The sequence below is a fragment of the Notolepis coatsorum genome, assembly GCF_963971535.1.
Source record: "Notolepis coatsorum genome assembly, chromosome: 19".
In the NCBI taxonomy this organism is placed as follows: Eukaryota; Metazoa; Chordata; class Actinopteri; order Aulopiformes; family Paralepididae; genus Notolepis; species Notolepis coatsorum.
The window spans coordinates 40,340,581-40,368,508 of record NC_140183.1 but is presented as its reverse complement, the minus strand read 5'-3'; the positions used below and the strand labels follow the sequence as shown (position 1 = coordinate 40,368,508).

Here is a 27,928-nt window from a genome sequence, read left to right as displayed (position 1 = left end):
AGGTGGATGGGTGTGTGTCTGTCTATAAATAGATAGATACATTGATTGATTGTTCTTTATTGTCCACAGCCTGTATACAAAAACACTAAACCATTATACAAGAAAAAGAACTCTCCACACAAAAAACCACCACCATTGAGGAACACGGATCCAAACATACATCGAAGCACAAATTAAATCCACACAATGCAAAGTGTGGCCACCAAACACAGTCTTCTTGGTGCCGTTTATTGAGAGTAGTGATGTTCGAGAGCACAAGGCCTCCTACCTTGGACTGAATGAGCCCCATGAAAAATCACCTCCTAATAAACTTTACAGTTTGTAAACCCTATCGGGCTCCACCAGGTTGAGACTTTGATAGGCACCATTGCATGTCTTCAGTTCATGTTAATAGAGTGAATGTACTGTATTTTCACTGTTCAAACCTACCTACCTGTGAATTTGCATGACTCACCAATGCTCAACCCATGTGGGAGCAGCAAAGGGTAGTGAAAGGGTTAACCTTCTGTAGTGTGGTAGTGAAAGGGTTAATGTTGGCATGACCAAGCCATTCGAAAATCTGTATAGTGGGAGATGTTTAGCCTGACAGTTCTGTCTGAACGGAGGATCACATCAGACCAATCCAATGCATGCATTCTTTCCAGACGCCAGATGGTAATGAGTCAATTAAGTTAAATTGTGCGGCGTAACGACTGTTTGCCTTTCAAGGCACAGGTTGTGAAACGTTTGTTTACACTACTTTTCCTTTGTTTACACTACTTGTCCTGTTTACAACTGCCCAGTGTTCAATCACTATGAACTGATCAGTTGGTCAGCTCAGCTGTCAGTTCAAGATGTCATCAGTGTCGTCAGCATAGTATGCTAAAGCAGAGGGAATTATTAAGCAAAGAATGACATACTTGTCTCCACGCTTGTTTGATGCATCCTGATGCAACACAGAAATAGATGGTCAGCACACTCTTCACTGTACTGTATCTGTAACTAGACTCTGGTGTCCCTTTGGCTGACTGCTCCTCACTGGGCAGGTCGGCCTACAAATAGAGAGGCTGACCAATAACCGGGAGGTTACAGGTTCTAGTCGGAACCCACAGGAGGATAGCGTCTGGTATTACATCTGGTATCCCCCACTGCCTACGTGCTTACAAGCATGGCACTGAATGCTGCACTGCTCCAGAGGTGCTGCACTAGGGGTGGCTTTGCACACCTTCCTGTAGGAGGGTTTGGAGAAAGATTCTTTTTTTCTTTATTAGTTTAATATGTACATTTAACATTGGTGTTGACAATATTCTAGGTTTTTTTATTGCAAACCTCATGCACCTCTTTAAAATTCCACTCCCACCCACACTTGAACCCTTCTTCTCTCTGAGGTCGGTCCCTCCCGCCCACCCACCTTTCCCACACATTCACACACGTGCACACCAGGACAGGTGGTGGGAGCTAAATAATAAATTAATAAATCACTAAATCAATAAATAAGTATGAAAGATACATTTTGATGAAGTCTTCTTCTTCTTCTTCTTCTTCTTCTTCTCTTCTTCTTCTTCTTCTTCTTCTTCTTCTTCTTCTTCTTCTTCTTCTTCTTCTTCTTCTTCTTCTTCTTCTTCTTCTTCTTTTTCTTTTTCTTTTTCTTCTTCTTCTTCTTCTTCTTCTTCTTCTTCTTCTTCTTCTTCTTCTTCTTCTTCTTCTTCTTCTTCTTCTTCTTCTTCTTCTTCTTCTTCTTCTTCTTCTTCTTCTTCTTCTTCTTCTTCTTCTTCTTCTTCTCCTTCTCCTTCTCCTTCTCCTTCTCCTTCTCCTTCTCCTTCTCCTTCTCCTTCTCCTTCTCCTTCTTCTCCTTCCCTCTCCTCCTCTGTGCAGGCTGGAGTTTCCAGATGGGCTCGGCGTACCAGTTCCACAGCTGGCGTGTGTTTGTGCTGGTCTGTGCCTTGCCCTCAGTGGCAGCCATCTCTGCCCTCACCACCATGCCAGAGAGCCCTCGCTTCTTTCTGGAGGTTAGCCCTGTCAATCATACTCTCTAAAGCAGACACATCTCTTGCAAGGTGAAATAAATCCTGCTCTTGAAGATTTGAATGCATTTTAATATATAAAAAAAAAAAAATTGATACAGGTTCCCGTATTGTAGTTTTTAACTTGCACTTAGATTTGGTTGAATTGAAAGCGACTTTGAGACTCACTGCTGTTTCAAAGTCACACCAACCCCCCACTGGGCTTCTCATTTCCTGGAGGCTACAAGTTAATGAGTTCTGTTCAATGTCTTCATGGGAATTCTAATAGCACATGCATTTTTCTTTTTTTAGAATGGGAAACACGATGAGGCGTGGATGATTCTGAAGCAGGTCCATGACACCAATATGAGGGGCAAGGGCTACCCTGAAAGAGTCTTCTCTGTAAGCCAAACATCAAACTATCAATTTAGTTTATAAACAGTGTTAGGGAGTGGGTAAGTATTTCAATCACTGGTGAACTACTGGTTGAACTGCATGTTTCTGTAGTTGGGTGGTAGTTTAACTATTACTTAGTGTCATAGTGTTCAGGTACAAACTACAAAAGCTTAGCATTGTCCTCACTGCAACCACTCAACCACTAGGTTGAATTGTAGGTAGCAGTAACAGTTAAGGTTAGGATTAAGGTAAGGGAAAAACACCTTTGCAGCTTGGCCAGCAGATAGACTGACACACTTTTGTAGAGTCTATAATGGACTAGCAAACTAATGGATAGCCACACCTAGGGTTGCAATGGGGGCGGAAACCTTCCGGAAATCTTCCATGGGTAGTTAAGCTTGGGAATATTGGAAATATGTTGAAAAGGGATGTTTTGGAGTGGGATCACCAACACTTGGTTTGAACAACGTAAACCTGCAAGACACACATGGAGATCTCCTGATGGAAACACTAGAAATCAAATTGATTCCATTATGATAAACCACAGATACAAGAAAGGAATAACAAACTCTAAGGCACGACCATCTGCAGATTGTGGTTCAGATCATATTCCAGTAGTGATGAAAATGAAGATCAAACTGAAAACCATCAAGAAAAAGAAAACGACACACAAAAGATGGGACGTGAAGAGTCTGAAAGGAGAAACCATGAAGAGCCGATACAGAAACGAAGTGAACAAAACATTAGAAAATAGAGAGTTAGCAGATATTGAAGATCCACAAGAACTGTGGACAAAACTGAAAGAAAAACTGGGAAGCGTTGCAGACATAATCTGTGGTAAACCAGAAAAAGTTGAGAAACAATGGATGACGAAAGACATTCTGGATGAGATGAAAAAGAGAGTAGACAGGAAGAATGCGTACAGAAGCGGCTGGGTGGCGCAGCGGACATTGCGCTCGTCACCAATGCAAGAGACACCGGGTTCGACTCCGGCTGTCGGCGTTGCCTCCGGCTTGGGCCAGTCGTCATACTAACTCAATTGGCAGAGTTAGCGGGTGGAAGTCGATGGGTGGTAATCTGGACGTTGTGGACAGCGACTCCTACAGGTCGGTTGGGGACGCCTGCACAGCAGAGACAGGAAATGGTGGGGGTAGTGTGAGCCTCCCACACGTTACACCTCGCCAATGAGAGTCCGCGCTGGCAGGTGAAAAGATGTGACAGGCTGCCTCCTCGTGTATCGGAGGGGACACGTGATGCAAGGCTTCTATCCTCCCTACAACCGGCCAGTGGGGGGCATATGTGAGCAACGTTCAAGACAGGGGAGGGGAGAATTGGCACAGCGGGTAATTGGGATGGAGAAAAAAAAATATATATATATATAGAAAAAAGAGGAGAAAAAAGTGGATAAAAAAAAGAATGCGGACAGAAAAACTGAATGCAAAACGAAAAGTACAGAAGATGTGTAGAGATGCAAAAGAGAAGTATTACAAAGAAAATGCAAGGAAATTGAAGATCTAGACAAGAAGCACAACCCTCTCATGTACAACAAGATCCAACAACTAGCAAGGAAGAGGAAAAAAAACAACCCAAGGTGTCAGAGACAAAGAAGGAAAACTGCTCCTTGATGAGAAGGAAATAATCAAGCAGAGTATGTGGAAACACAACATAAAGACCAGAACAGAACATCAGACACAGGAATTAGTCTAGAAGAGATAGAAAAAGTCCAGATCATGAAAAAAGAAGTTGAAGAGGCTGTGAAGTCACTGGCCATGGACAGATCGCCCGGCGAGGATGAGATCCCTGCTGAACTGATTAAGAACTCTGGTGACAGATGCATCGAGCTCCTTGTGAAACTGGTAAACAACATCTATAACTCAGGAAATATTCCAAATGATTTCCTAAAATCAATGTTCATTCCGATCCCAAAGACCGGAAGAGCCACAGAATGCAACAATTAGAGGACTATCAGTTTGATATCTCATGCATAAAAAGTACTCCTGAAAATCATCAAGAACAGAATAGAACCCATAATTGTACATCAGCTCTAGGATAGCCAAATGGGTTTTCGCAAAGGAAAAGGAACAAGAGATGCAATCTGCCAACTCGGAATCATTGGTGAAAAATCAATAGACCAACAGAAGAAGCTGTATATTTGCTTCATCGATTTCACGAAGGCCTTCGACAGAGTTGAACATACAATATTGATGAGAACAATGGAAGAATTAAAAATACCAGTTTCTGACTGAAGAATAATTGCCAACTTATACTGGAGGCAGAAGGCTAATGTTAGAATAGGAAGTCAAGAGACTTCCCGGTGGAGAAGGGTGTAAGACAAGGATGCATTTTTCTCCCCTGTACTCTTTAATATGTACAGTGAATCACTGATGAAAAAAGGTCTGAGAGGAGGGAAATGAGTAAAACTTGGCGAAGAGAACATCACCAATATAAGATACGCTGATGACACCGCTATAGTCTGTAACTGTCAAGAAGATCTACAGGACATGATGAATAAGCGGAATGTCGAATGCAAAAACTATGGAATGTCGCTAAACACAAAAAAAAACACCAGGAACTGTTTGTAAAATACAGGTGGATGGAGAAAAACTTGAACAAGTGAAGGAGTACATGTACCTTGGAAGCTGGATCAGTGAAGGTGGAAGAGCTAACATGGACATTAAGAGAAGAACCGGAATTGCAAAGGGCGCATTCTGGAACCATAAGGAATTATTGAGACGAAACATAAGTTGGAAAAACGAAGACCAGGGCCCTCATTTATCAACGTTACGTAAGCACAGATATGTGCGTAACCCCTGCGTACGATCATTTCTAAGCAAAGTGTGGGACTTATCAATTTGAACTTGTGCTTGACTTTGTGCGTATATCTACGCACAGCTCGGAGCATGCGTACCGGTAGAATATGAAGACTACAACGCGGAAATAAGCTTCTGTGCATTAGTTTCAACACTGGCTGTTCTGTATGAACCGTAATTCATTATAGTTCATTGTAAAATAGCAACAGTAGTGTAATTATGGTCAAAACCCTATAAATAGCATTTGGAATAATAGGTCTTTCTCTCCGAATGAATGCAGCATGGTTTATAGCATTTTCGGAATATACAGGGTGTACTGACTGACTGCGCTCCGCGTAACTCAACTCATTATTATTTTGCGCACAGACAGCAGAAACACGGGAACGTTTTGATTATATTTAAAAGGCTTTGCCATAACGCTAAACGAAACAAGTGGAATTTCGAAGCTGTAAGCAGAATACAAGTCATATGAACACCCACGATATAGTGTTCTTCCCCCTTCCTACTGTATAAGAAAGAATAAAAAACGCATTGCAACGAGAACAGAGGGTGTATGTGTATTACAAAACCCTTGCAATAAATGTGTCTTAAATGAATGAAAAGCATACATGCTCTGGACACAGAGCATATATCGTGTGGGTGATATGACTTGTATTCTGCTTACAGAATTCCACGTATTTAGTTTTACAATGTCAAAGCCTTTTAATATAAATCAAAACGTTCCCGTATTTCTGCAATCTATGCGCAAAATAATAACAAGTTGAGTTCTAACAAAGAACGTATTACATGCTGGGTAGGCTGATAGAGTAAACTATGATATGAATATGAATAGGAATATGATATGATATAAGGTATACACTGGTCCGTCCGCGAGGATAGCGACGAGGAGTCGGATAGCCATTAAATGCCATTTGAGAATATAGGCTATTAATGCAAAGCGACTATAGCCTATTATTTAATGTTTTCATAAGCGTAAAGATACAACAGCTAGATTAATGATCAAGTTAGTTTACTGTGCAGGGTTCACAGGGCTGTGCCATGTGTTATTATATATGCGCAAGTTACTGTTGCATAATGTAGGCTATGGCTGCTATTATATGTAATTCATATAGGCTACCTAATACCGACAAAATAGATGCCTCTAAAAATCATATTATAACCAATCGAACACAACTAATAAAGGCATTCATAACATGGAAGGATTAGATCAAGAATGAGGAGGTACTGAGAAGAGCGGGTATCCAAGGAAGACAGCTGCTGGAGAGGTTGAAAAAGAGAAAGATGGAGTTGTGCGGGCATGTTCTGAGAGGATCCAGCGGGGAGATGTTCAAGAAGGTGGTGATGGGGAAGGTGGATGGAAAGAGAGGAAGTGGAAGACCAAGAAGAGGCTGGGTAGACGACATCTGTGATTGGAGCGGAGTGAGAGGCGGAGTCATGGAGTTGGAGAGAAGAAGTGGGGACAGAATGGGTTGGAGAGTGATAGGCAACCTTCAGAACGAAGAAGCCATCTAATGATGATGATCATAGGGAATGTATCTTTTGTTGTTGTAAAGAGTCAACTTTTTGAATACACAACAATGCACATAATCTCACACATACCAGTTTGACTATGTCCTCCAGTGATGTCATCAGAAGACACTGTAGCCTTGTGTTGTGTTAATTACAGCTCAATCTTAACTCAATGGCCGCCAACAACGATTTAATACGTGTTTGTCCGCCAATCGAATAACGCCAACCACGTATATATACGTTATTGGATCGTTATTTCTTTTATTCGCTATTTCCATTCATAAATCACCCAGGATGGCTGTGGTACCATATGCAATGTGTCTGAGATCGCAAAGGTCCAATACCGCTGCCTGGTGGTATGCGGCCGATGTCGCACTTCCTTTCTGACTCTGTGTATGACTCTGTGTAACATTGAAATTCCTCCGGGCGGAGTTTTTGAGTAACGTGGGCCGAGGGGTATACCCGATCGCATTGAATCGCTTTCTGGACGCCAGATTCATTATGCTGTGGGGGGTTATGGTGTGGGCCAAATGGACATACGATCTAGCAGATGGCAATCAAATAATTGGAATATTCTTTTTGTAATCTCACCTGCCACAGGTAAGAGCAATTTAACGTCAATTTCAGCTTGGTTGTGCATTTTTTTCATAGCCATCGCCCTAATCAACGTATGCTGTTGTACTAACGAATGCCGTTATTGACAATCAATTAATCAGAAACGACCCCCCCCCCCTTTCATGCATGCATGATGGAACATAATATACCGATCATATGCATTTGAATTTTTTATTGTAGTGTGTATAGGGACGAGATGCCAATGGATTAAGTATAATATGCATCGCGGCCTATTACTGGCCTTCCAGGAATTCAACACGGTATAAAATGGGAATGTATGGATGGAAAAAATATTCCTTTTTCACATCTTGAACGATAGATACTCAATGCCAAATGGGCCATAGTATTGCATATATAGCTATAATATTTAAATAGTTATAGCCCTGCAAACAAGGTGAGCGACTCCATAGGTTTAATGCGTTGGCAGCACATAGTCATATCCCGTTCCCAACGTGATAGTATTCAGGTCAAGCTGTACAAAACGGATTGTTTTTTCATCCGTACATTTCCGTTTTATACCGTTTTGAATATGAATATAGTTTTGGTGATTCTTAGTAATCCCAGGAAAATACGCGATAATAGCCCTTTAGTGGAATACACTAAACACGAAATTTTTCGCCTGATTATCGAATCTTCCTGAAATCAACGCTAGATTATCATTATTATCCTTCCTCATGCAAGAATGAAATGGCCCTCGTAGCGCGGGGCTCCCCCCGCCACCTCCTGCACTCAACGGTAAACAGCCACACACACACAGATAGCGTCGATCGCGGTAGAAAGAAATATCAGATCAACGCAAGATTTTATATATAGTGTTCTTACCTTGTCTCTGATGTAATGCAAAAGAAATAATCCAATTATCTGATCGCCATTCCAAATACTGCTCGTGGAGGTCCGTCCCACATTACCGAGCGTTACACATGAACGGGCGGGCGGGGTTAGTGTACCATGCCATCGTTGTAAAGGCCTGCCTCGTCTGAGTATTTTTTTTTGTATCCACTTTTTCTCCCCATTTTCTATTTTTCTCCCATCCCAATTTCGTATATTACCAATTTCTTCCCTCCCCTGTCTTGAACGTTGCTAGACTATGCCTCCCACTGGTCGGCTGTAGTGAGGATAGAAGCCTTGCATCACGTGTCCCCTCCGGTACACGAGGAGGCAGCCTGTTGCATCTTTTCATCGCAGCAGCTCGAACTCTCAGTGGCGAGGAGTAACGTGTGGGAGGCTCACGCTGCCCCAGATACTTCCTGTTTCCGCCGCACCGGCGTCACCCAACCGACCTGTAGGAGTCGCTGTCCACAACGTCCAATCCCCACCCACCGGCTTCCCCACCCTCTAACACTGCCAATTGTGTTAGTATGACGGCCGGCCAAGCCGGTAGCAACGCTGAGAGCTGGGCTCGATACCAGCATATCCTGCGTTAGTGGCGAGCGCCTTGCCGCCTGCGCCACTCAGCCGCCTCGTCTGAGTATTTAAACCCTGCCCGCACAGCTCAGATCGGCCCTGAAAAGAAACTACACAATTTTCTTTTTTTAATCTTTTTCCCCCTTCTTTTTCCGTTTTTCTCCCATCCCAATGTTAGTCGTTATGTCAATTCCCAATCCCCTTCCTGGTCGTTGCGCACTCTACCCCCTACCGTCGGTCTGGGAGGGCGGAGACTATCACATGCTTCCTCCGACACATGTGTAGCCAGCCTACCGCTTCTTTTCACCTGGCAGCACAGACTCTCACTGGGAGAGTGTAACGTGTGGAAGGTCACACTACCTCCCCTAGATCCTTCCCTTGCTGTGCAGGCGTCCCGACCAAACTGTAGGAGTCGCTGTTTACAATGACCAGGACCCACCCACGCCGGCTTCCCACCCGCTAACAATGCCAATTGTGTTAGTATGGACGGTCGGCCAAGCCGGAGGCACCACAGCCGGATTCGATCCCACTGGCTCTGTGGTGGTAGACAGGCGCTTAGTCCGCTGCGCTACCCAGCCGCCCAAACTACACCATTTCTAATAAATGAATATAAGTATGGTTTTAGGGTAATTCATGGGAGGCTGGTGATAGCCCCCAATGTGTATTATACTAAATGCATTGGCGTTCCGTCCCTACACACGCTTGCCTTCTACAACGGAGCACGGCCGCTGCTGCTGGAGCTGGACCGAGTCAAGCCGGCGGCGGCGCACGGAAGGCGGGGACAAACCACCGCATCGCCCCGCTGGCGCTTCAGCAGCTTCCACTGATGTACAGTGACGAGTGAATCTGGTAGTGCGTTGGTTTATGACGTTAAAAACGCGAAATAACGCATAACGTTACAGCGTACAGTTCCACACTGATGTACAGTGACACCCAGAGTTTCTAGTTACAGTAGTGACGCGTGAATCGAGATAGTCCTAACACTGTAACAGTGTTTATTATTAAGAGTCAGATAGTCCTAACAGTGTTTATAGTCCTAACAGTGTTTATTAGTAAGAGTCAGATAGTCCTAACAGTGTTTATAGTCCTAACAGTGTTTATTAGTAAGAGTCAGATAGTCCTAACAGTGTTTATTATTAAGAGTCCTAACAGTGTTTATTATTAATTAACGTCATAAACGAACTACCAGATCTATTTTGCACCAGGGAACTTGAAGGTTCCTGCCGCACTCGCGGCAAAAGGGGGCGGGCTAGCGGCGTGGGGTCGTGGCCAATCAGAGAAAAGCTGAACACAAGTTGGTTGCCTTTAATATTCACGCGATCGGGACAGCCGCTCCCCTTGCCTGACATGGAAATGTCCGCCCGGACCTATATAATCGACGCACAGCCCAAGACACAGTGTTTCAAAGGGTGCTTGATACCGCCGCCTGGTAGGATGCGGCCGGTATTGTACTTTTGGGATCTCAGACTCATTCCATATGATAACACCAGGCTCCCTGGATGGATAATGAATGGAAATATTGAATAAAAGAAATAACGATGAAAACCCGACTTTTCTCGGGTTTGGTGCTCAAGCGTCGGCGAGTTAATAACCCGACTCATCTCGGGTCTGGCGTCCATTGAGTTAATGGTTTGTCTGTAATTTTTGTAAACATTGGTGTAAATCATATATATATATTTTGATAAAAAAATTATTAAGAAAGTTACAAATAGTTTACAGACAAATTGTCTACAAATCAAACTCTTCAAGAGTGTATGTGAATTATATGCCCAAACTGATATGGTAAACACGGATCAGGGCTTTAAGCAAACTGATATGGTAGACACGGATCAGGGCTTTAAGCAAACTGATATGGTAGACACGGATCAGGGCTTTAAGCATAGCTAGTGCTTTGGTAAACTACAGTTTTAATGTATCATTATGGGGACAGTAGACTTTCTCTGCTATGTAGCATTTCTCTTTGAACTACTGAACCTCATACATTCACATTCTCGAAACAAAATTGATAATGACACTTTGGACTATAAACCTTTATTAAAGACTAACGTTTCAACACATGTCAACACATGCTTCATCAGACTCAAAAAAGGTCATGTCTGGATAATGTCATCACCATTCAGCGTTGTATGTAATGTGCCGCTACGAGGCACGGTCAACGGTGCAGAAGTGATGTGAGAGGGCCGTGTTCTGCAGACAGTCACAATGCAAAAACACTGCATCTCATGCTATGCATCTCGAACGAGCTGGACCCTGATGAGCATCCAAGCGGGTAGAAGTTCTCATTTGCATTCAATATAGGCTATTTGATCTCATATATATTATGGCAGAGGTTATTCTCACTTCTCTGGTTGCCTACTCCATGAAGCCACTTGAAAGCCCCCCTGCCCCTAGGGACGCCGCACGGCGATGGTTGAAGAGAATCCACGAAGGCAATAAGAGAGAATGCACTGAGATGGACTGAGAGTGTGTGGTGCTTCCTCCAGGTCAGGGTTCGAAATTAACGGCGGCTTGGGGCAAAATGCACTTGAAAATTTACCAAATGCCCTCGAAAATCAGTTAAGGGGGGCAAGAAAAGCCCCAGACAGTTTACTAATTATATATATAATTATATATATGCTCTACAGTGTGAGCATTTTACTCGTATTTGCCTCTAATAATATGTGTGTGTGCGAACCGGAAAAATCATTTACTCGCAGTGTGCAAGTGAAGATTACAAGCTCCGCTGTTAATAGTTCAGAAACTACAAGTCCCACATTCCACAAGGCGCATAAACGTCCAATCACAGTAGAGTTTCCTGCGGTGACACGGCTGGTTTCACGAGAGAAATGAAACGATAAACACAGTACGCGCTGGAACAGAATGTCACCAAGTTATACATTCAGAATCAGACAACGCAAAAGATTCAGCCAGCCAGGAAGCCCATTAATTTTTATTTTGAGCAAAAGAGAGACGAGGAGAAAGAGGAATCCGGCGAGGCAGCTAATATTACTGAGGCGGATAACGTTAGCGAAGTTAGCACACGCTAGGGTGGCCAAACGTCCCGATTTGAATGATGAATGTTAACTTTGTAGTGTTCTGGACCGGTTTAGAATTAAGGAAGCCAGTGTAGACAATGTATGCACTTCAGTATTACATTACAAGAGAAATCACAGGGTACATAATGTCTTAACTATAGCCATATTACTCGGGAACCTCTAGGAGTCAGTACCATCGCTGTCGGTAGGTTATTTAACAGCATGTTGGATTGCATGGTATGGTCTTCTATATAATTATGAGTATAATAAGCAATTAAGAACAACAATATTGTGTTTAATACATTAAATGCTTATATTTTTATCAAAATTATGAATACATTATGTAAACATGATTCTTGCATATGTATTCATTACTGTCCCGCAATTTCAACAAATGTCCCGCAAAAGAGACATGCTGTCCTGCATTTGGATCATATGGATTTGGTCACCCTAGCACACGCACATACACGCACACTGTCTGTGGGCCAGCCAGTGACTTTGGTGGTGTGACGGGTGTGTGCAATTGCACAGATGTGTGTCCCGTTCCCGTTTGCACACGCACGTACACACACACGCACATAGTAAGCCATCACTGGGAACGCTCAGAGGAAAGGGGGGCTGAGAATATCTGTGTCTATCTGTGTGTGTGTCTCGCTCTCTCTCCCTCTCCCTCTCTACAGCTCTCTCTCCTGAACCTATTTCATTCAAAAGGAAGACATTGAAGGACAGTAGCTATATGTATAAATTATAGCTCAGTTGTAGCTGTAACAGAATAATTGTATTAACTATTAATGAACTAGCGTTTCAATTATAATTAATTAAATAATTGTATAAAGCATTTTCCATGTTCTGTCATCTAATAATATATTCCATTGCCTTTCCTATCTGTATCAAAGTCAAAATGTTGGTATCGTGACAAGACTACAACATACAAAAGCAGCTTGACAACCGATATCCTTTGCGTCTAGGCATGGGCCAATTTGTGATTTTGGTGGTATGTGCTATTTGCAAAGATGTTTATCCCTTAGTATGCACAGGCACAGTATAATATGCATGTAATAAATAGTTTGTTAATAAAGTCTTGTGTTACTTGAACAATTTTCACTGTGCTCCTAAATTTCTTTGTGTGCTCCTAAATTTGCATCTAGATTTTATTTATTTAAATTTAATTTAGGAGCACATGTGCTCCTTGGGAAAAAGGTTAGCGTAGAGCCCTATATATGTTCATTTTCATCATAAAGATTCGGTGCCCCCGAAAAAAAAAGCCCCCGAAAATCAATTAAGGGGGGCAAAAAAAGCCATGGATTTTTTTTTTAAATGTCTAACCCTGCTCCAGGTGACCACCATCAAGACCGTGAAGCAGATGGATGAGCTGGTGGACATGACTGACGGCACGGCCTGGCACCAGAGGTGGAGGATGAAGCTCAGCCTTCTTTTCCATCAGGTAATGTACTAGTATTCCTACCTTCAACTGGCTTTTAAAACCATTAGGTAATGTACTAGTATTCCTACCTTCAACTGGCTTTTAAAACAATCAGGTAATGTACTAGGAAATAAAGCTCTTTATCGAGTCAATCAGTACATATCCAACAGTTATTTTATGTGAATAGTTGTATTTATATTGTTTGTGTTTATTTTCCTTTCATTTTCCCACATGCTTTGTGTGCATTACTGGAAGATGTACTGTAATACAATAGATGTGTTACCAAGTGGGATATACTCTGCCTTAACTCTTTGAGCGCCACAAGCTTTTCCCAGCTGCACTGGCTAGCGCCAGCTTTTCTTGACCATTTTCATGATATTTCACAATCTTTGCGGAGCTATTGTATATTCTATATTATAGCTATGGAGACAATAGTACGGCTCATTTGACAGACACTATTTCTAGTCCAACATGTAAAAAATTGTTTGTTTCTACACACTGTAGTTTGTAGTTTATTACACGCTAAACATTGCCCATTTCCAAAATAATCCAGTCTTTTTCCATAGATCGCGAGATAAGACGTGTTATATGCAATAAGCCCAAATCTTTCTGGTTGATCCCCTGAAACCCCAAATACTCCCAAATCAAAGGTATATACCAGGGGTGGCCAACCCGCGGCTCGCAAGCCGCATGTCTTCCATCCATAATTAAAAAGAAATCCAATACGTTTTATTTTTTTATGCCACTCATTCCATAGGGATGTAGAATAAACATTTACAGATAATTTTTTAAATGGTCCATTTGCATGTTCTTGGTATCTGAATCTAGGGACATCTATGGATCTCAGGGAATGTATTCCCAGTGTCAGAAATAGTGTGTCTGTTACTAGGGTTGAGTAAATTGTAATGAACCAAAGGAGAATATCAATTCTATTTAAAAAAAATATATATATATCTTTGACTGTGAATAACACCATGCTAAAATTGACCAGACCTGAAAAATCGAAGCAAATGAATAAAGGGAAGATGATTAAACAGAAGGTTTTGTAGATACAGTACTGAATTCTGCCATCTTTTCTATAATGTAAATTTCTCCACAATTTTTCATCATATTGCAACACCGTTTTTTGCTAGACGTTCACAGAAAGGTAGAGAAACTAACTGCGTTATGTTTTATGGCAATAATGTTCAGGTTTGTGGGAGATAATCCCAAAAAATAAGAGAAATAAAAAAGTAAATCCAGAAGTCAGATGATTGACAGGGGCTGGCGTGAGCTCGGTAGGGTAGTTTTACGAAATTCGAAAGCCCAGAGTCTCTTCCTTCAAAAGACTACACTCACTTTTGGCTGTGCCACTTCCTCCTGTCAATATGCGCCGGTTTCCGACTCAATGCCCTGAGATTTCTATAATCTTATATTTCACTAATAACAGTTAAAATCATTGGTAAACAAACATAATGCTGAAAATATACACTTTTACTGTATATCTCGGACTTAAGAGGTTAACCCTGTGAGGCCCAAATTAAAAAGACATTAGCAACTTCAGAGGCCAGAGGGTGGGACATATAACACATTTACTATCAAATAGCATTGTGAGGTTGAACAACAGGACCAATTGACTATACATGTGCTTAAAATCTTTTAAACATTTACAGATTTTTTTTTTAAATGGCTAAAAGTGATTTTGTAATTTTGCAACCGTGGGTCTCACAGGGTACTTTTAACCCTGTGAGGCCCAAATAAAAAAGACATTAGCAACTTCAGAGGCCAGAGGGTGAGACCTATAAACACATGAAGGGTGCCGTGACTGAAAAAAATTGTTGAGAAACGCTGGTATATGGTGTGGCTCTTTGTGGTACCACAGTAATTTTTGTGGCTCTTAGTCTCTGACTGGTTGGCCACCCCAAATACGCAATTTAAATCAGAATATGTTCTATGTTGACTATTTCTGACTTAAGTTTTTTTCCATTAACTAAAAATAGACAAAAATGTCATCCGTTTTCGTTGACTAAATCTAGACTAAAACAAAAAAGACAAAATGTAGACAAAAAGACTCAAATGCTCAGACATTTAGTTGACTAAAACTGACTAAACGAAAAATAAATGAAGATGACTAAATATGATGAAAACGAAAAAGGAGCACTTGACACATGACTAAGACTAAAAATAAATAAATAAAATAATTTTTTTTTATATATTTTTTGCATTCAGAGGGGTAGTCGACTATTAGTCGACTATTGGTCGACTATCGGCCAATTTCGGCCAATCAAAGTCGACTATCCAAATCCTTAGTCGGGGACAGCCCTACCAGACTGTGAGATGTCTGGTATACTGTATGTACTGTATACTCACTTTCTGATGTTCTACACCTGTCTGACACTGACGTATTTGTTATTCTCTGTGTGTGTGTGTGTGTGTGTGTGTGTGTGTGTGTGTGTGTGTGTGTGTGTGTGTGTGTGTGTGTGTGTGTGTGTGTGTGTGTGTGTGTGTGTGTGTGTGTGTGTGTGTGTGTGTGTGTGTGCGTGCGTGCGTGCGTGCGTGCGTGCGTGCGTGCGTGCGTGCGTGCGTGCGTGCGTGCGTGCGTGCGTGCGTGCGTGCGTGCGTGTGTGTGTGTGTGCGTGCGTCCGTGTGCGTATGTGTATTCCTCCAGGTGTGGAGTAACTTCCTGACTGTGTTTTCCCCTGAATACCGCCGCACCACTTACATGTTGATGGCTGTGTGGTTCTCCATGTCCTTCAGGTAAAGAACAGCCACAGCAGGGCTGTAATAGGGCTCTTAAGCCCAGGGGCGGGGCTAGGGGGTGGCTACTTGGGCTCAAGCGCCGACGGTATTCTGAAAAGCCCCGAATCTACTTTAAAAAATATATATAGATTTTTTATTCAATTTTAAATTTTTAGACAATTAACACATTCGGGGCCAGACCCGAGATATCTCGGGTTAACTCGCCATGCTCTGGGCACCAAACCCGAGAAATCCCGGGTTTTAATCGTTATTTCTTTTATTAGCTATATCCATTCATTTTTCATCCATCCAGCCTGATGTTATCATTGGGAATGGGTCTGAGCTCGCAAAGGGCAAATACCGCCGCCTAATGCCTCCCGGCTGGTATTGCACATCATTGGAATCCCTCTGGCTGGGGCTGTGCATCGATCTAAGAAGTCCGGTCCAGGTTTTACTTCTCGGGCATGCAGTATCGTTATAACAGTAATAATTGCACTACATCAGATGTGAGGTAAGGACTCTATGTTACGAATCTTGGGTTAATCCGATGTTTCGGAGCATGTGTGTGTGTGTGTGTGAGGTTCGCACTGACCAAAGTACGGAGAAGCGATTTTTCAGACCCCGCTTCTGTTCGTGCATGATGACACATATAATATCGATAATCTAGCGTTTATTTGAAAACGATTCATAAATCAAGCGACAAATGGCACGATTTCTAAGGAAATACATTGAAGCTCGATTTGCTGGAGTTTATTGAGTATATTCATCACGGTATAAAACGGAAATGTATGTAAATTATCTGTTTCGTGCATGTTGACTGGAAGCAACTCACTGACGATCAACGTGTTATTTAGATCTATTGCTATTATATTTCATATATTTTAAGCACTCGCAAATAAAGCTATCCTTACATTGGATAAAGCACTGGCGCTGAATGGCCATCAGCGCCCTCTGCTGTTGGCCCCCAATGAGTTAATCATTGTTACATGAAAATATGTTTGCACCAGATTTAGCAGAAGTTCATTTCCATCTGTAGTCTATCCAAATCACATGAAAAACAAACAAGAGTTCAAAATATACAGTATATACACGTAAAATGCTACACAACATGCACAGGACACACAGCATAAAGAGTGCAAAATACATACACGTAGAAATGCAACATAACATGCACATACACACAGCACAGTGCCATACATAATCATCTATTCTTGATGCTTAAAATACAAGACAGAATTCAAAAGTACAAAGTAAAAGTAACTGAGTCCCTTGTGTAATCGTCTATATAAAGGAAGTCAGACAGCAGCACCACCTAGTGTTGGCAACATTGGTGACTCAGGAGCAATTTTTTCGTGACAGAGCAAAAGTTATCATAGTTTATATTATTTTGTATGTCACTAGGAAGCCTGTTCCACTCTTTGATGACCTTGAAAGAGAAGGCAGATTGGGCAGACGCAGAGTTTCTTAGAGGGACTATTTTATTGCACTGCACTATTGCACTATTTTACTCTTGTCTATTCTATTTACTCCTTTATTACAGTCTATTTTAAAATTACCATAGAACTGTCAGACACCATTGAGTTGATTGAATAATGGAGGAATATATGAGAAAGAACTGTGGCTCTGACAGCACTAAACATCTCAAATACCGCTGTGCTGAAGCACTTTGTAAACATCTAAAATACTGCTGTGCTGAAGCACTTTGATTGCTGTACTGTAGATGAGAACAATTTTATTGCAATGCACTATTGCATTATTTTATTGTATTTTACTAACTATTTTATTGTACTGCACTATTTTACTTTGTATCAGTGATAATCAAACCGTAAACAAAGAGGCCTATTAACTATTTCAGTGCCAGCCATTTTATCCATCCTTGTAGTCAATGGGCCACACTTTAAAAGATAGGGATTTTCACTGTGCGTCCTGGTGTTTGCAGGGCTATATCTATATTCTATATTATAGCTATGGAGACAATACTATACTCATTTGACAGTCACTATCTCTCGTCCAACATGTAAATTTTTTTTAAATATTTTCATGTATACGTTTGCGTGTTATCCTGTGTTGAATATTGTATAGTTTCAGAGTGATCCTGGCTAATTCCTGGAAGCTGCGTTATTGATTGATTGATATGTGAATTTTGCTAAAGGCGTTCGCGTTGCTCGCCTGGACATGCTATTGTTTCCAAATCAAAGGTATATAATAGGTATTATGTTTCATCATGAATGCATCAAAGTGGGGGGGGTCGTTTTTTTATGCTCTGATCACCAGCAACGGCATTCGTTTTGAATACTACATACGTTGATCGGCTGGATCAATGTGAAATCATTGTAGGATCAAGGTGGAATTGACGTCAGATAGTCCTTACCTTTGATCGGGGTTATTCCAAAAAGAATATTCCAATTGTCTGATCGCGATTTCCAGTATTGATGTCCATCGGGTCCCTTTATTAATGTCGCTCGCATCTACTGTTTTATATATATGGCCAGCACTAACTCACAGCTGGGACTGAAACCTTGGGCTCACACTAAATCATTTCCCTTACAGTGTCAGGAATGGATCTTAGCATTTCCAGATCATTGCAGAAATAGCTAACAAGATGACTGAAAAGGTCATGACGGAAGTGTGGTGGCTCCTGTGTCCTAAGATTTCTGTGAAAACACAATCCCTACACTGATGCAGAAAACACACTATATTACTTAATACTCCTATGCTTGGTCACCATCCTCAGGTTTCTTTTCCTCATTAGCAGCACTTTCTCTCTCTTTCTCTCCATATTTCATTAATTCATCTCTCTCTCCATCTTTCTTTCCTCTCTCTCTCTGTCTCTCTCTGTCTGTCTGTCTCTCTCTCTGTCTCTCTCTCTCTGTGTCTCTCTCTCTCTCTCGGTCTCTCTCTCTCTCTCTCTCTCTCTCTCTCTCTCTCTCTCTCTCTCTCTCTCTCCTCTCTCTCTCTCTCTCTCTCTCTCTCTCTCTCTCTCTCTCTCTCTCTGCCCCCCCCACAGCTACTATGGTCTGACAGTGTGGTTCCCTGACATGATCAAGTACCTGCAGAAACAGGAGTACTCATCGCGCACCAAGGTCTTCATGAAGGAGAAGGTGGAGCACGTCACCTTCAACTTCACCCTGGAGAACCAAGTGCACCGCCAGGGAGAGTACTTCAACGACAAGTGAGTCATTTATTTGATGTGTATAGATTTATTTTGAATTATTTTATTATTATTATTATTCAAAACATTTGCTTGCAAAATATAAATATTTCATAATTGAAAGTGTTTTCATCGACATGATGGATTGAGTCATCTTTAGAGACCCTGCCCTCTGATCATCTCTTAGATGTCAACAACAGAAAATACATCCCCCCCAAAAAATGAATGGAAACATTTAATCAAATAGAATGGAAATATTAACAGTTCTTTTTTAGCAATGATTACTGAGCAGTGTTTTGAACTGATTACTGAGCAGTGTTTTGAACTGATTACTGAGCAGTGTTCTGAACTGATTACTGAGCAGTGTTTTGAACTGATTACTGAGTAGTGTTTTGAACGGATTACTGAGCAGTGTTTTTAATGGATTACTGAGCAGTGTTTTGAACGGATTACTGAGCAGTGTTTTGAACTGATTACTGAGCAGTGTTCTGAACTGATTACTGAGCAGTGTTTTGAACTGATTACTGAGCAGTGTTTTGAATGATTGCTGAGCAGTGTTTTGATTACTGAGCAGTGTTTTGAACTGATTACTGAGCAGTGTTTTGATTACTGAGCAGTGTTTTGAACTGATTACTGAGCAGTGTTATGAACTGATTACTGAGCATGTTTTGAACTGATTACTGAGCAGTGTTTTGATTACTGAGCAGTGTTTGGAACTGATTAAAGCCCTGCAGAGGTGATTTTGTCAAGTTTGTCTTTGATGCTTTTGTGCCAAAATCCAATATTAGTTCTGGAAGATTCTCTCAAGTATCATCACGCTATGTTACAGAAATATCTGATCAGATGTTGAAATTAGCCTCTAAGACACCTCTCTCTCTCTTCCTCTCTCTCTTTCTATCTCTCCCTCTCTATTTCTCTCTCTCTCTCTCTCTCTCTCTCTCTCTCTCTCTCTCTCTCTCTCTCTCTCTCTCTCTCTCTCTCTCTCTCTCTCTCTCTCTCTCTCTCTTCTCTCTCTCTCTCTCTCTCTCTCCTCTCTCTCTCTCTCTCTCTCAGGTTTATGAACCTGAAGTTGAAGCACATGGTGTTTGAGGACTCGTTGTTTGAGGAGTGTTACTTTGAAGATATCACCTCCAGCAACACCTTCTTCAAGAACTGCACCTTCATTGCCACCCTCTTCTACAACACAGGTTGGTTGTATGCACACACACACACACACACACACACACACACACACACACACACACACACACACACACACACACACACACACACACACACACACACACACACAAGCGCATATTCATGTATTCGCTCACAAATGCACTTAATTTCTCTCCCTCCTACTTATAAGGGTTTCTTTGAATCATATTTTTAATGGCTGTAGGTGCACATATGTAATAACCATTTAGAATCGACTCTGAAGACGCACCTGTTAATGCACCTGTTTCTTAGACAGTGTACGCTACATGTTCATAATAACGCTCATCCTATGTCTGTCTTCCTCTCCTCCTCTCAGAACTAGAAGCTCCAGTTACGGGTATTTCATGCTTTGACAAAATGGCACAATTACTCTATCTGTTTCCCTCTGTGCCGACTGGCTCTACACCAAATCAAACGTTGCGGACTAGCAACCCACAACATGTCTGCCGTTATTTTAGCCAAAAAGCAGCAGAGCCGCCAATCACTTTAAAACCGTCTGAATGATTTTTCCTCCCAGAATCAAAAACCCTTCCCTTAATTTTTATTTTTTTTAATAACGGGTATATTGACGCACTTTTGGTTTTATGTCTCTGGTTTCATTCCAAAACACAAAACACTTTAAAGTTAAATGCTATACACACCCACAAATAGTTACCTTAACATATTTTAAGGTAAAGGTGAAGGTAAAGATATATCTTTGTCAATATTCAAAGACTACAGATGATCGCATTCTCCAAAATGTTTTTATGAGCAAAAACAGAATTTACATTCTAAATCTCACCTAAATGAATATTCCATAATGACTTATGAGGTCACATTCTTCAAATGGTGGATATATAAAGGTTACAACTATAGGTTAGATATATAGAGGTTAAAACTACAGGTTGGATATATAAAGGTTAAAACTATAGGTTGGATATATAGAGGTTAAAACGATATAGGTTTTATTGTTTTATTGTGGATCCCCATTAGTCTACACCAGGGGTCTCAAACTCGATTTACCTGGGGGCCGCTGGAGGTAGAGTCTGGGTGAGGCTGGGCTGCATCAAATATTCCACAAAAAAAGGGTTTCAAGTATTCAAAAAAAAAGTACAACTGATCCAATCTTCTCAATCTTTAGCAATAACATTTCAGAACATGAACAGTTCTTCAGAACATGAATGGTTCTTCAGAACATAGGCTTCTCAGTGGTGTCAGTGGACTCATCCACAGCTATGGAAATGCACTGTGCATTTTTTTTATTCTATCACAAAGCTGTTTAATCAAATCACCAGCCAGTATTTCAGTTATTCTGGTTGCTGTGCGATCTGAGGGGGATTTGCTTTTGTTTGCCTTCAAACATGGTCTCCATCACTCAGTCATACATTATTTTCAAATTTCCACCCTTCACAAGAGCTACCGTTTCTTGGCATATAGTCACATTGGTTTGGTGCTGGGACTCAGGATGAACGCATATTTTTCAGTCCATTCACCTTTGAATTGCAGTCGACTTTTCTTTTACTGACCATCTTTGAAAATGCCATATTTTTCTGCTGGCTGCCTGCTGGCGAAACTAGGCTACTAGTAGCTACATTTATCTCACGGAGATAAAACTGGGAGCGAGTTTACTGTAGATGCGCTGTCAACTGACTCGGACTGAAAGAGAGAGACGACGTGCATTCCGTGAAGACCCGCCCTACTCCCCTACTCTGCATCTGATTCGCAGACTGTGGGTGAGGGGGGGAAACGCTGACGGGATGCTGAATGTGATTGGACCAGACCCGTACACAGACACAGACAGTGGCAGTGCAGCCGGACATGCAGAGCACTGCTCGCAGTCAGAGGAGATAGCGAGGATGCATTTGCCTTCCACTTTACTTGATATCACTCCGGAATCACGTTTCAACCAAGTCACTAACATAACGTTGCTGTCATGAGCCTGCGCTATGGTAGCCTACAAGTGATAAAATAAATAAAACGTCCAACTCTCGCGCAACGACTCGGCAAACAGTTGCGCGCGGGCTGCATTAACACTAAACTTTGATGTCAAGTAGGGGGCTGCAAAATATCATCCCTCGGGCTGCAATTGGCCCGCGGGCCGCGAGTTTGAGACCCCTGGTCTACACCAAAGTGAGACTACTCTTCCTGGGGTCCAAACATTAAAAATACAGACACACACAAAAAAAGTTAAATAAAAATATAAAACCACAAACATTGAAGTACTCACAAGAAAACATCACAACGAACAAAACAGTGAATAAAAGCTCACTCAATATTCATAAGTTAGATATCACAATTCTCAACCATAAAATACAAATTACATATTCAGTCCATAAGAACAAAACAGATCAAAATCATATATATGATTTGAACTCATATTATAGCATAACTTTTCTCAAGTCACCGATCACCTTTATATTTCCATATTTCAAAAGTCAATGGTCAAAATGTAACTCATTCATGAGCGCAATTTTAAACTTTTTTTTAAACATAAATTTGTTCCTTATCATAGTTATATTTCTGGGTATTTTATTCCAATAAGCAACTGCTCTATACATTACCGTCTTTTTCAGAGGATTTGTTTTTGGTAGAGGTAAAGTAAAGCATGAATCTAATGCTTGCCTTGTGCTATATCCATGTCTCATATTAGTTGGGTACAGTTGTGAGTGCAAACCCTCCGGTTTCCCAGTATTACAGATATTAAACAAAAAAGTTACCAGGCTACATGCCATCCTCTGTTCCACTGTCATCCAGGTCAGTGCGGCATGCATCACTCCAACACTACTCCTCACAGAGCAGCGCAGAGCGAGGTGTGCCGCCCAGGGGCGGGGCTAGGGGGTGGCTACTTGGGCTCAAGCCCCGAATGTATTCTGAAAAGCCCCGAATCTATTTATAAAAAAAAAAAAATAATTACAATTCATCATTGTTACATGAAAATATGTTTGCACCAGATTTAGCAGAGGCTAATTTCCATCTGTGGTCTATCCAGCTGCTAACTGTATTTGAGTGAGTTAAGTCTTGGTGTTATGGTAGACTCAGACCTAAGCTTTAAATCACAATCAACAAGTTGACAAAAACTTAATTCTTCCACCTTAGAAACATAGCTAAAGTACGGCCATTTATAAATCAAAAGGACGCTGAAAACCAGATCCATGCCTTTATCTCAAGCCGACTCGACTACCGTAATGCACTCCTTACCGGCCTCCCGAAAAAATACGATGATAACTATTTTATTGCAATGCACTATTGCATTATTTTATTCTATTTTACTAACTATTTTATTGCACTGCACTATTTTACTTTGTATCAGTGAATCATAGACGCCTGGCCATAAGAGCATTCGGAGCATCTCTGCTCTCCCACTATTGAACTTGGGGGAGCAAAGGTATGATCTTGCTCCACCACTTTTTGATTATATGAAAAATATGATATATCCCCCCCCAATATATAAATCTAACCATAACTACGTTATGGTTAACTGAGTTTTATAGTGAAAAGAGCAGCTTTATTGGTCAAGATTGAAGGCTCTATATTGCAGGAAATTGCACGTACAGGTTCATTAAATTCAAAAAAATTCTGCCTGCCTGCAAAAAAAACACCCCTTGCCTGCCCAAAAAATAAAATAAAAAAAATATATATATATATATATATATATAAAAAAAAATAAAAAAATAAAGGGCACCTATCTGGGCTAAGCCCCGGATCTCCTACAATCCTAAATCCGCCCCTGGTGCCGCCCTGTTCTGAGCTAACTGGAGTTTGTTCAGATCAAGCCTAGAGGCGTTAGACCATATAGTATAGGACAGTAGTCCAGTCGTGATAAGACCAAAGATTGTAGTACAAGCTTTACTGTACCATTAGTCAACAGATTTCTACACCTTCTGATCATTGAAGTACCACAGCTCATCTTAGCCACCATATTGCTAATGTGTTTCGACCAAGAAAGTGTTTCATCTATTACAACACCCAGCAGTTTTGCCTCACTGACCTGTTCGATATCAGCACAGTTCAGAACTAGATTTAATTTTGGATTTGATCTAGATGTATATTTTGAGGCTATCATTATACTCTTGGTTTTTGCAACATTTAACTTTAACTTATTTTCACTTACCCAATTGGAAATTAGCACTATCTCATCTTGCAATAACCTATTAACAGACTCAGATAGGTTGGATATATAGAGGTTAAAACTATAGGTTGGATATATAGAGGTTAAAACTATAGGTTGGATTTATAGATGTTAAAACTATAGGTTGGCTTATTGAGGTTAAAACTATGGGTTGGATACCCCTTGCTGAAATGAAAGTCCAATATGTTATTTATTTATCTTTGTTCCACTATGGAAAATGCCATTATCAACTAGCTATATATACAGCAGCTGTGATTACATAGTGTACAAACGCAAACACACACACACACACACACACACACACACACACACACACACACACACACACACACACACACACACACACACACACACACACACACACACACACACACACACACACGGTCTCCCCCCTCTGTTAGTTGTTTGCCATTACAAAGACAGTCAAGTAATCACTCAAAGCTGCTATCAATGCTGAGGACTTCCTCATTAGAATTTGAATTAGAAACGCATTCGACTATTGCAGCTTATGAGCCAGGACTACAGGCTTGCTGGATAGTTGCCATGGTGCAAATTATTACAATAAAGCACGATGAGAATGAAGCCAAGTGCCAGGCCCGGGTTAACAGCAGTGCAGGCTGCAGGTGTGGGGGCACCAAGCTGAGAGTTAACCTACACGCAAAGGAAAGAGACAGAGACACATGTTCCATATGTAGACCATTATTCTTCCCCACAAGCCATGTGATTCATATTCCTGCACCCCTATTACAGTACAATTGTAGTCGTCTGGAATAATGAGTATTCATGGAAGATATACTGTACATCCTTTGCATTAGATATTGAGGTGCAGAGTGAAGCAGGTTCACAATAGTCCACCAGGGCCAGGCAACATCGCAATCAACATCTTTCCTCAAGCGCCTCCGTCCTCAGGCACCTATCTGCTCAATCTCTCAACTCTAACCAATCAATGCCCCTTTATCCTCCTCGCCATCTGTCCCTCCCTCCCTCCCTCCCTCCCTCCCTCCCTCCCTCACTCACTCACTCACTCACTCACTCACTCACTCACTCACTCACTCACTCACTCACTCACTCACTCACTCACTCACTCACTCACTCACTCACTCACTCACTCCTCCCTCCCTCCCTCCCTCCCTCCCTCACTCACTCACTCACTCACTCACTCACTCACTCACTCACTCACTCACTCACTCACTCACTCACTCACTAACTAACTCCCTCACTCATTAACTCCCTCCCTCCCTCCCTCCCTCCCTCCCTCCCTCCCTCCCTCCCTCCCTCCCTCCATCCCTCACTAACTCCCTCACTCACTATCTCCCTCACTCTAACTCAATCTTTTTCCAAATGTCCTTCCCATTCTGTCTCTCTCTCTCCTCTCTGTCTCAACATACTTTTCATTCCATTCCTACACCCTCCATTCACCCTCTCCCATCCCACCTTGTCTTCCTGATGTAGATCTTTTCAAGTACAGGTTGATCAACAGCCGGCTCATCAACAGCACCTTCCTGCACAACAAGGAGGGCTGCCTGCTCAGCGACGTCAGCGATGACAACAACGCCTACATGGTCTACTTCGTCAGCTTCCTGGGCACCTTGGCCGTGTTGCCCGGCAACATCATATCGGCGCTTCTCATGGACAAGATCGGACGACTGAGGATGCTGGGTAATAAAGGAGGCGGGGGGGACAGGGTTCGCGCTCTGGCATTATCGGAGCCGAGTGCAATTTATTTTGGAAATTGGGTTTTGGAAAAACAAATACTAAGGTCTTTAGAATCTAGACAACAAAATAATGAAGGTTGGTTGACAACAACGCAGACATTTGGTGACCATGCAACCAACACAGGGACCAGTATTTATCAAGCACCTCAAAGTGTGAGTGCTGATCTGACACCAGTCATAGTGAGGTGTATATGGTCATGTGATCAGAGCAGCCTGGTCCTAGGTCAGTACTACTAATCTCAGAAGATTGATGAATATGGAGGATTCTAGTTGTAGGAAGTGGGCTGGTGCTGTAAAATGGTCCTACCATGACAGCCTGTGATGACTTCTATAGTCATCATGACTTCACCTCATTTTAGACCAAGCAGAGGTGGTGCTGTAGAACGTTGGTACCATGATAGCCCTCCGGTTGTTTACTTCTGCAAATTGTGACACAACTTTATAATAAATTAAATTGAATAGAGAATGGATGATATTTTGTGAAAAATGGATGACATTTTGTGAGAAATGGTTTTGTAAGAAATGGATGACATTTTGTGAGAAATGGTTTTGTGAGAAATGGATGACATTTTGTGGTTCCTGTCCAGGCTAGTTTTTGGGTCAGAGGATTTGTATCATGGTGGTGATAGAGCATTCACTATTCACATAGTCCATAAGCTGTGTCTGTATTGATCACTCAGGTTCACATTTATTACACAATAATTTCTGAATGGAACGCACCAGCTGGTACTCATTGACGACTGAGTTACAACTGAGTTATGTCTTCTCCCGCTCTTCCTCTCCTCCTCCTCCTCTTCCCCTTCCTCAGCGGGCTCCAGCGTGATCTCTTGCATCAGCTGTTTCCTCCTGTCGTTTGGCAACAGCGAGTCGGCCATGATCGCTCTGCTCTGTCTGTTCGGAGGCATTAGCATCGCCTCCTGGAACGCCCTGGATGTGCTGACCGTGGAGCTCTACCCGTCGGACAAGAGGTAGGCTTCAGAGGTGCAGGGCCACGATCCACTGTGACACCATGAAGGGAGGGGCCTGGGAACAGATGGAGGTCAAGCGGAGTAGGTCAAGCGGAGTGTGTGTAGCAGCAACGTAGTCCAGGGCATCCTTAGCTTTTCATGTTCCATCCACAGCCATTATGAGTTGCCATCTTGAGGATGAAGTCATCGTTCTAACCATCGCCCTTCATCAAGTGTACCACATCCTCAACTATCTCTAGTGAATCATGTGTAGTGAAAGTGGCGGCCCGTGGTGATTGGTCAACATGGTGGAGAGAGGAAGGAAACAGTAGTGTGTCATCAGTGGTGTTTGTGACATGATACATGGAAGCTCTTCGCTGCCACCGTGTGGCCGAACCATAATGTGTACCTAGCTCCATCATCAACCATAGGATAGGCTATGCTGTGCCACAGTGTGAGGGGTGGAATGAAAATAGATCTTAATATAAAAAAATGCATAGGCCTTTATGTATTTCAAAGACAATTGTAATACCTTTCAAGGAAACCCAGAACACAAAGCTATTCTGCTTGGGATTTCATAAAAGCTTTTGACTTTTGATCTTGTAGTGTGTAGCACCCCCTTGTGTCAAAAAAATATCCTGTGCAGCTCTTTATGATGAACAATACATCAAGAGGGTTTTCTGTCATTTGTGTTAGACTGACAGTTCTCTCTCTCTCGTTCTTTCTCTGCCCTTCTGTTTGTGTCCTCTCAGAACCACAGCATTTGGCTTCCTCAATGCGCTCTGTAAGCTGGCAGCGGTGTTGGGCATCAGCATCTTCACCTCCTTCGTGGGCATCACGAAGGCCGTGCCCATCATGTTCGCCTCGGGGGCGCTGGCAGCGGGCAGCTTCCTGGCACTGAAGCTACCGGAGACGCGGGGCCAGGTGCTGCAATAG

General features: G+C 42.0%; 1 protein-coding gene across 1 annotated transcript in view; it reads left to right on the top strand.

Annotated features, from left to right (window-relative positions):
- Positions 1-27,928, top strand: part of sv2a (synaptic vesicle glycoprotein 2A) — a gene marked incomplete at both ends in the record, with an annotated part of 63,794 nt that extends 35,866 nt beyond the window's left edge. The window contains 9 exons of the mRNA XM_084336622.1: positions 1,855-1,988; positions 2,295-2,384; positions 13,067-13,174; positions 15,801-15,889; positions 18,879-19,043; positions 20,076-20,209; positions 25,783-25,989; positions 26,854-27,013; positions 27,745-27,928. Of these exons, the coding sequence (XP_084192748.1) occupies positions 1,855-1,988; positions 2,295-2,384; positions 13,067-13,174; positions 15,801-15,889; positions 18,879-19,043; positions 20,076-20,209; positions 25,783-25,989; positions 26,854-27,013; positions 27,745-27,928 (1,271 nt within the window). The remainder of the gene's footprint in view (positions 1-1,854; positions 1,989-2,294; positions 2,385-13,066; positions 13,175-15,800; positions 15,890-18,878; positions 19,044-20,075; positions 20,210-25,782; positions 25,990-26,853; positions 27,014-27,744) is intronic.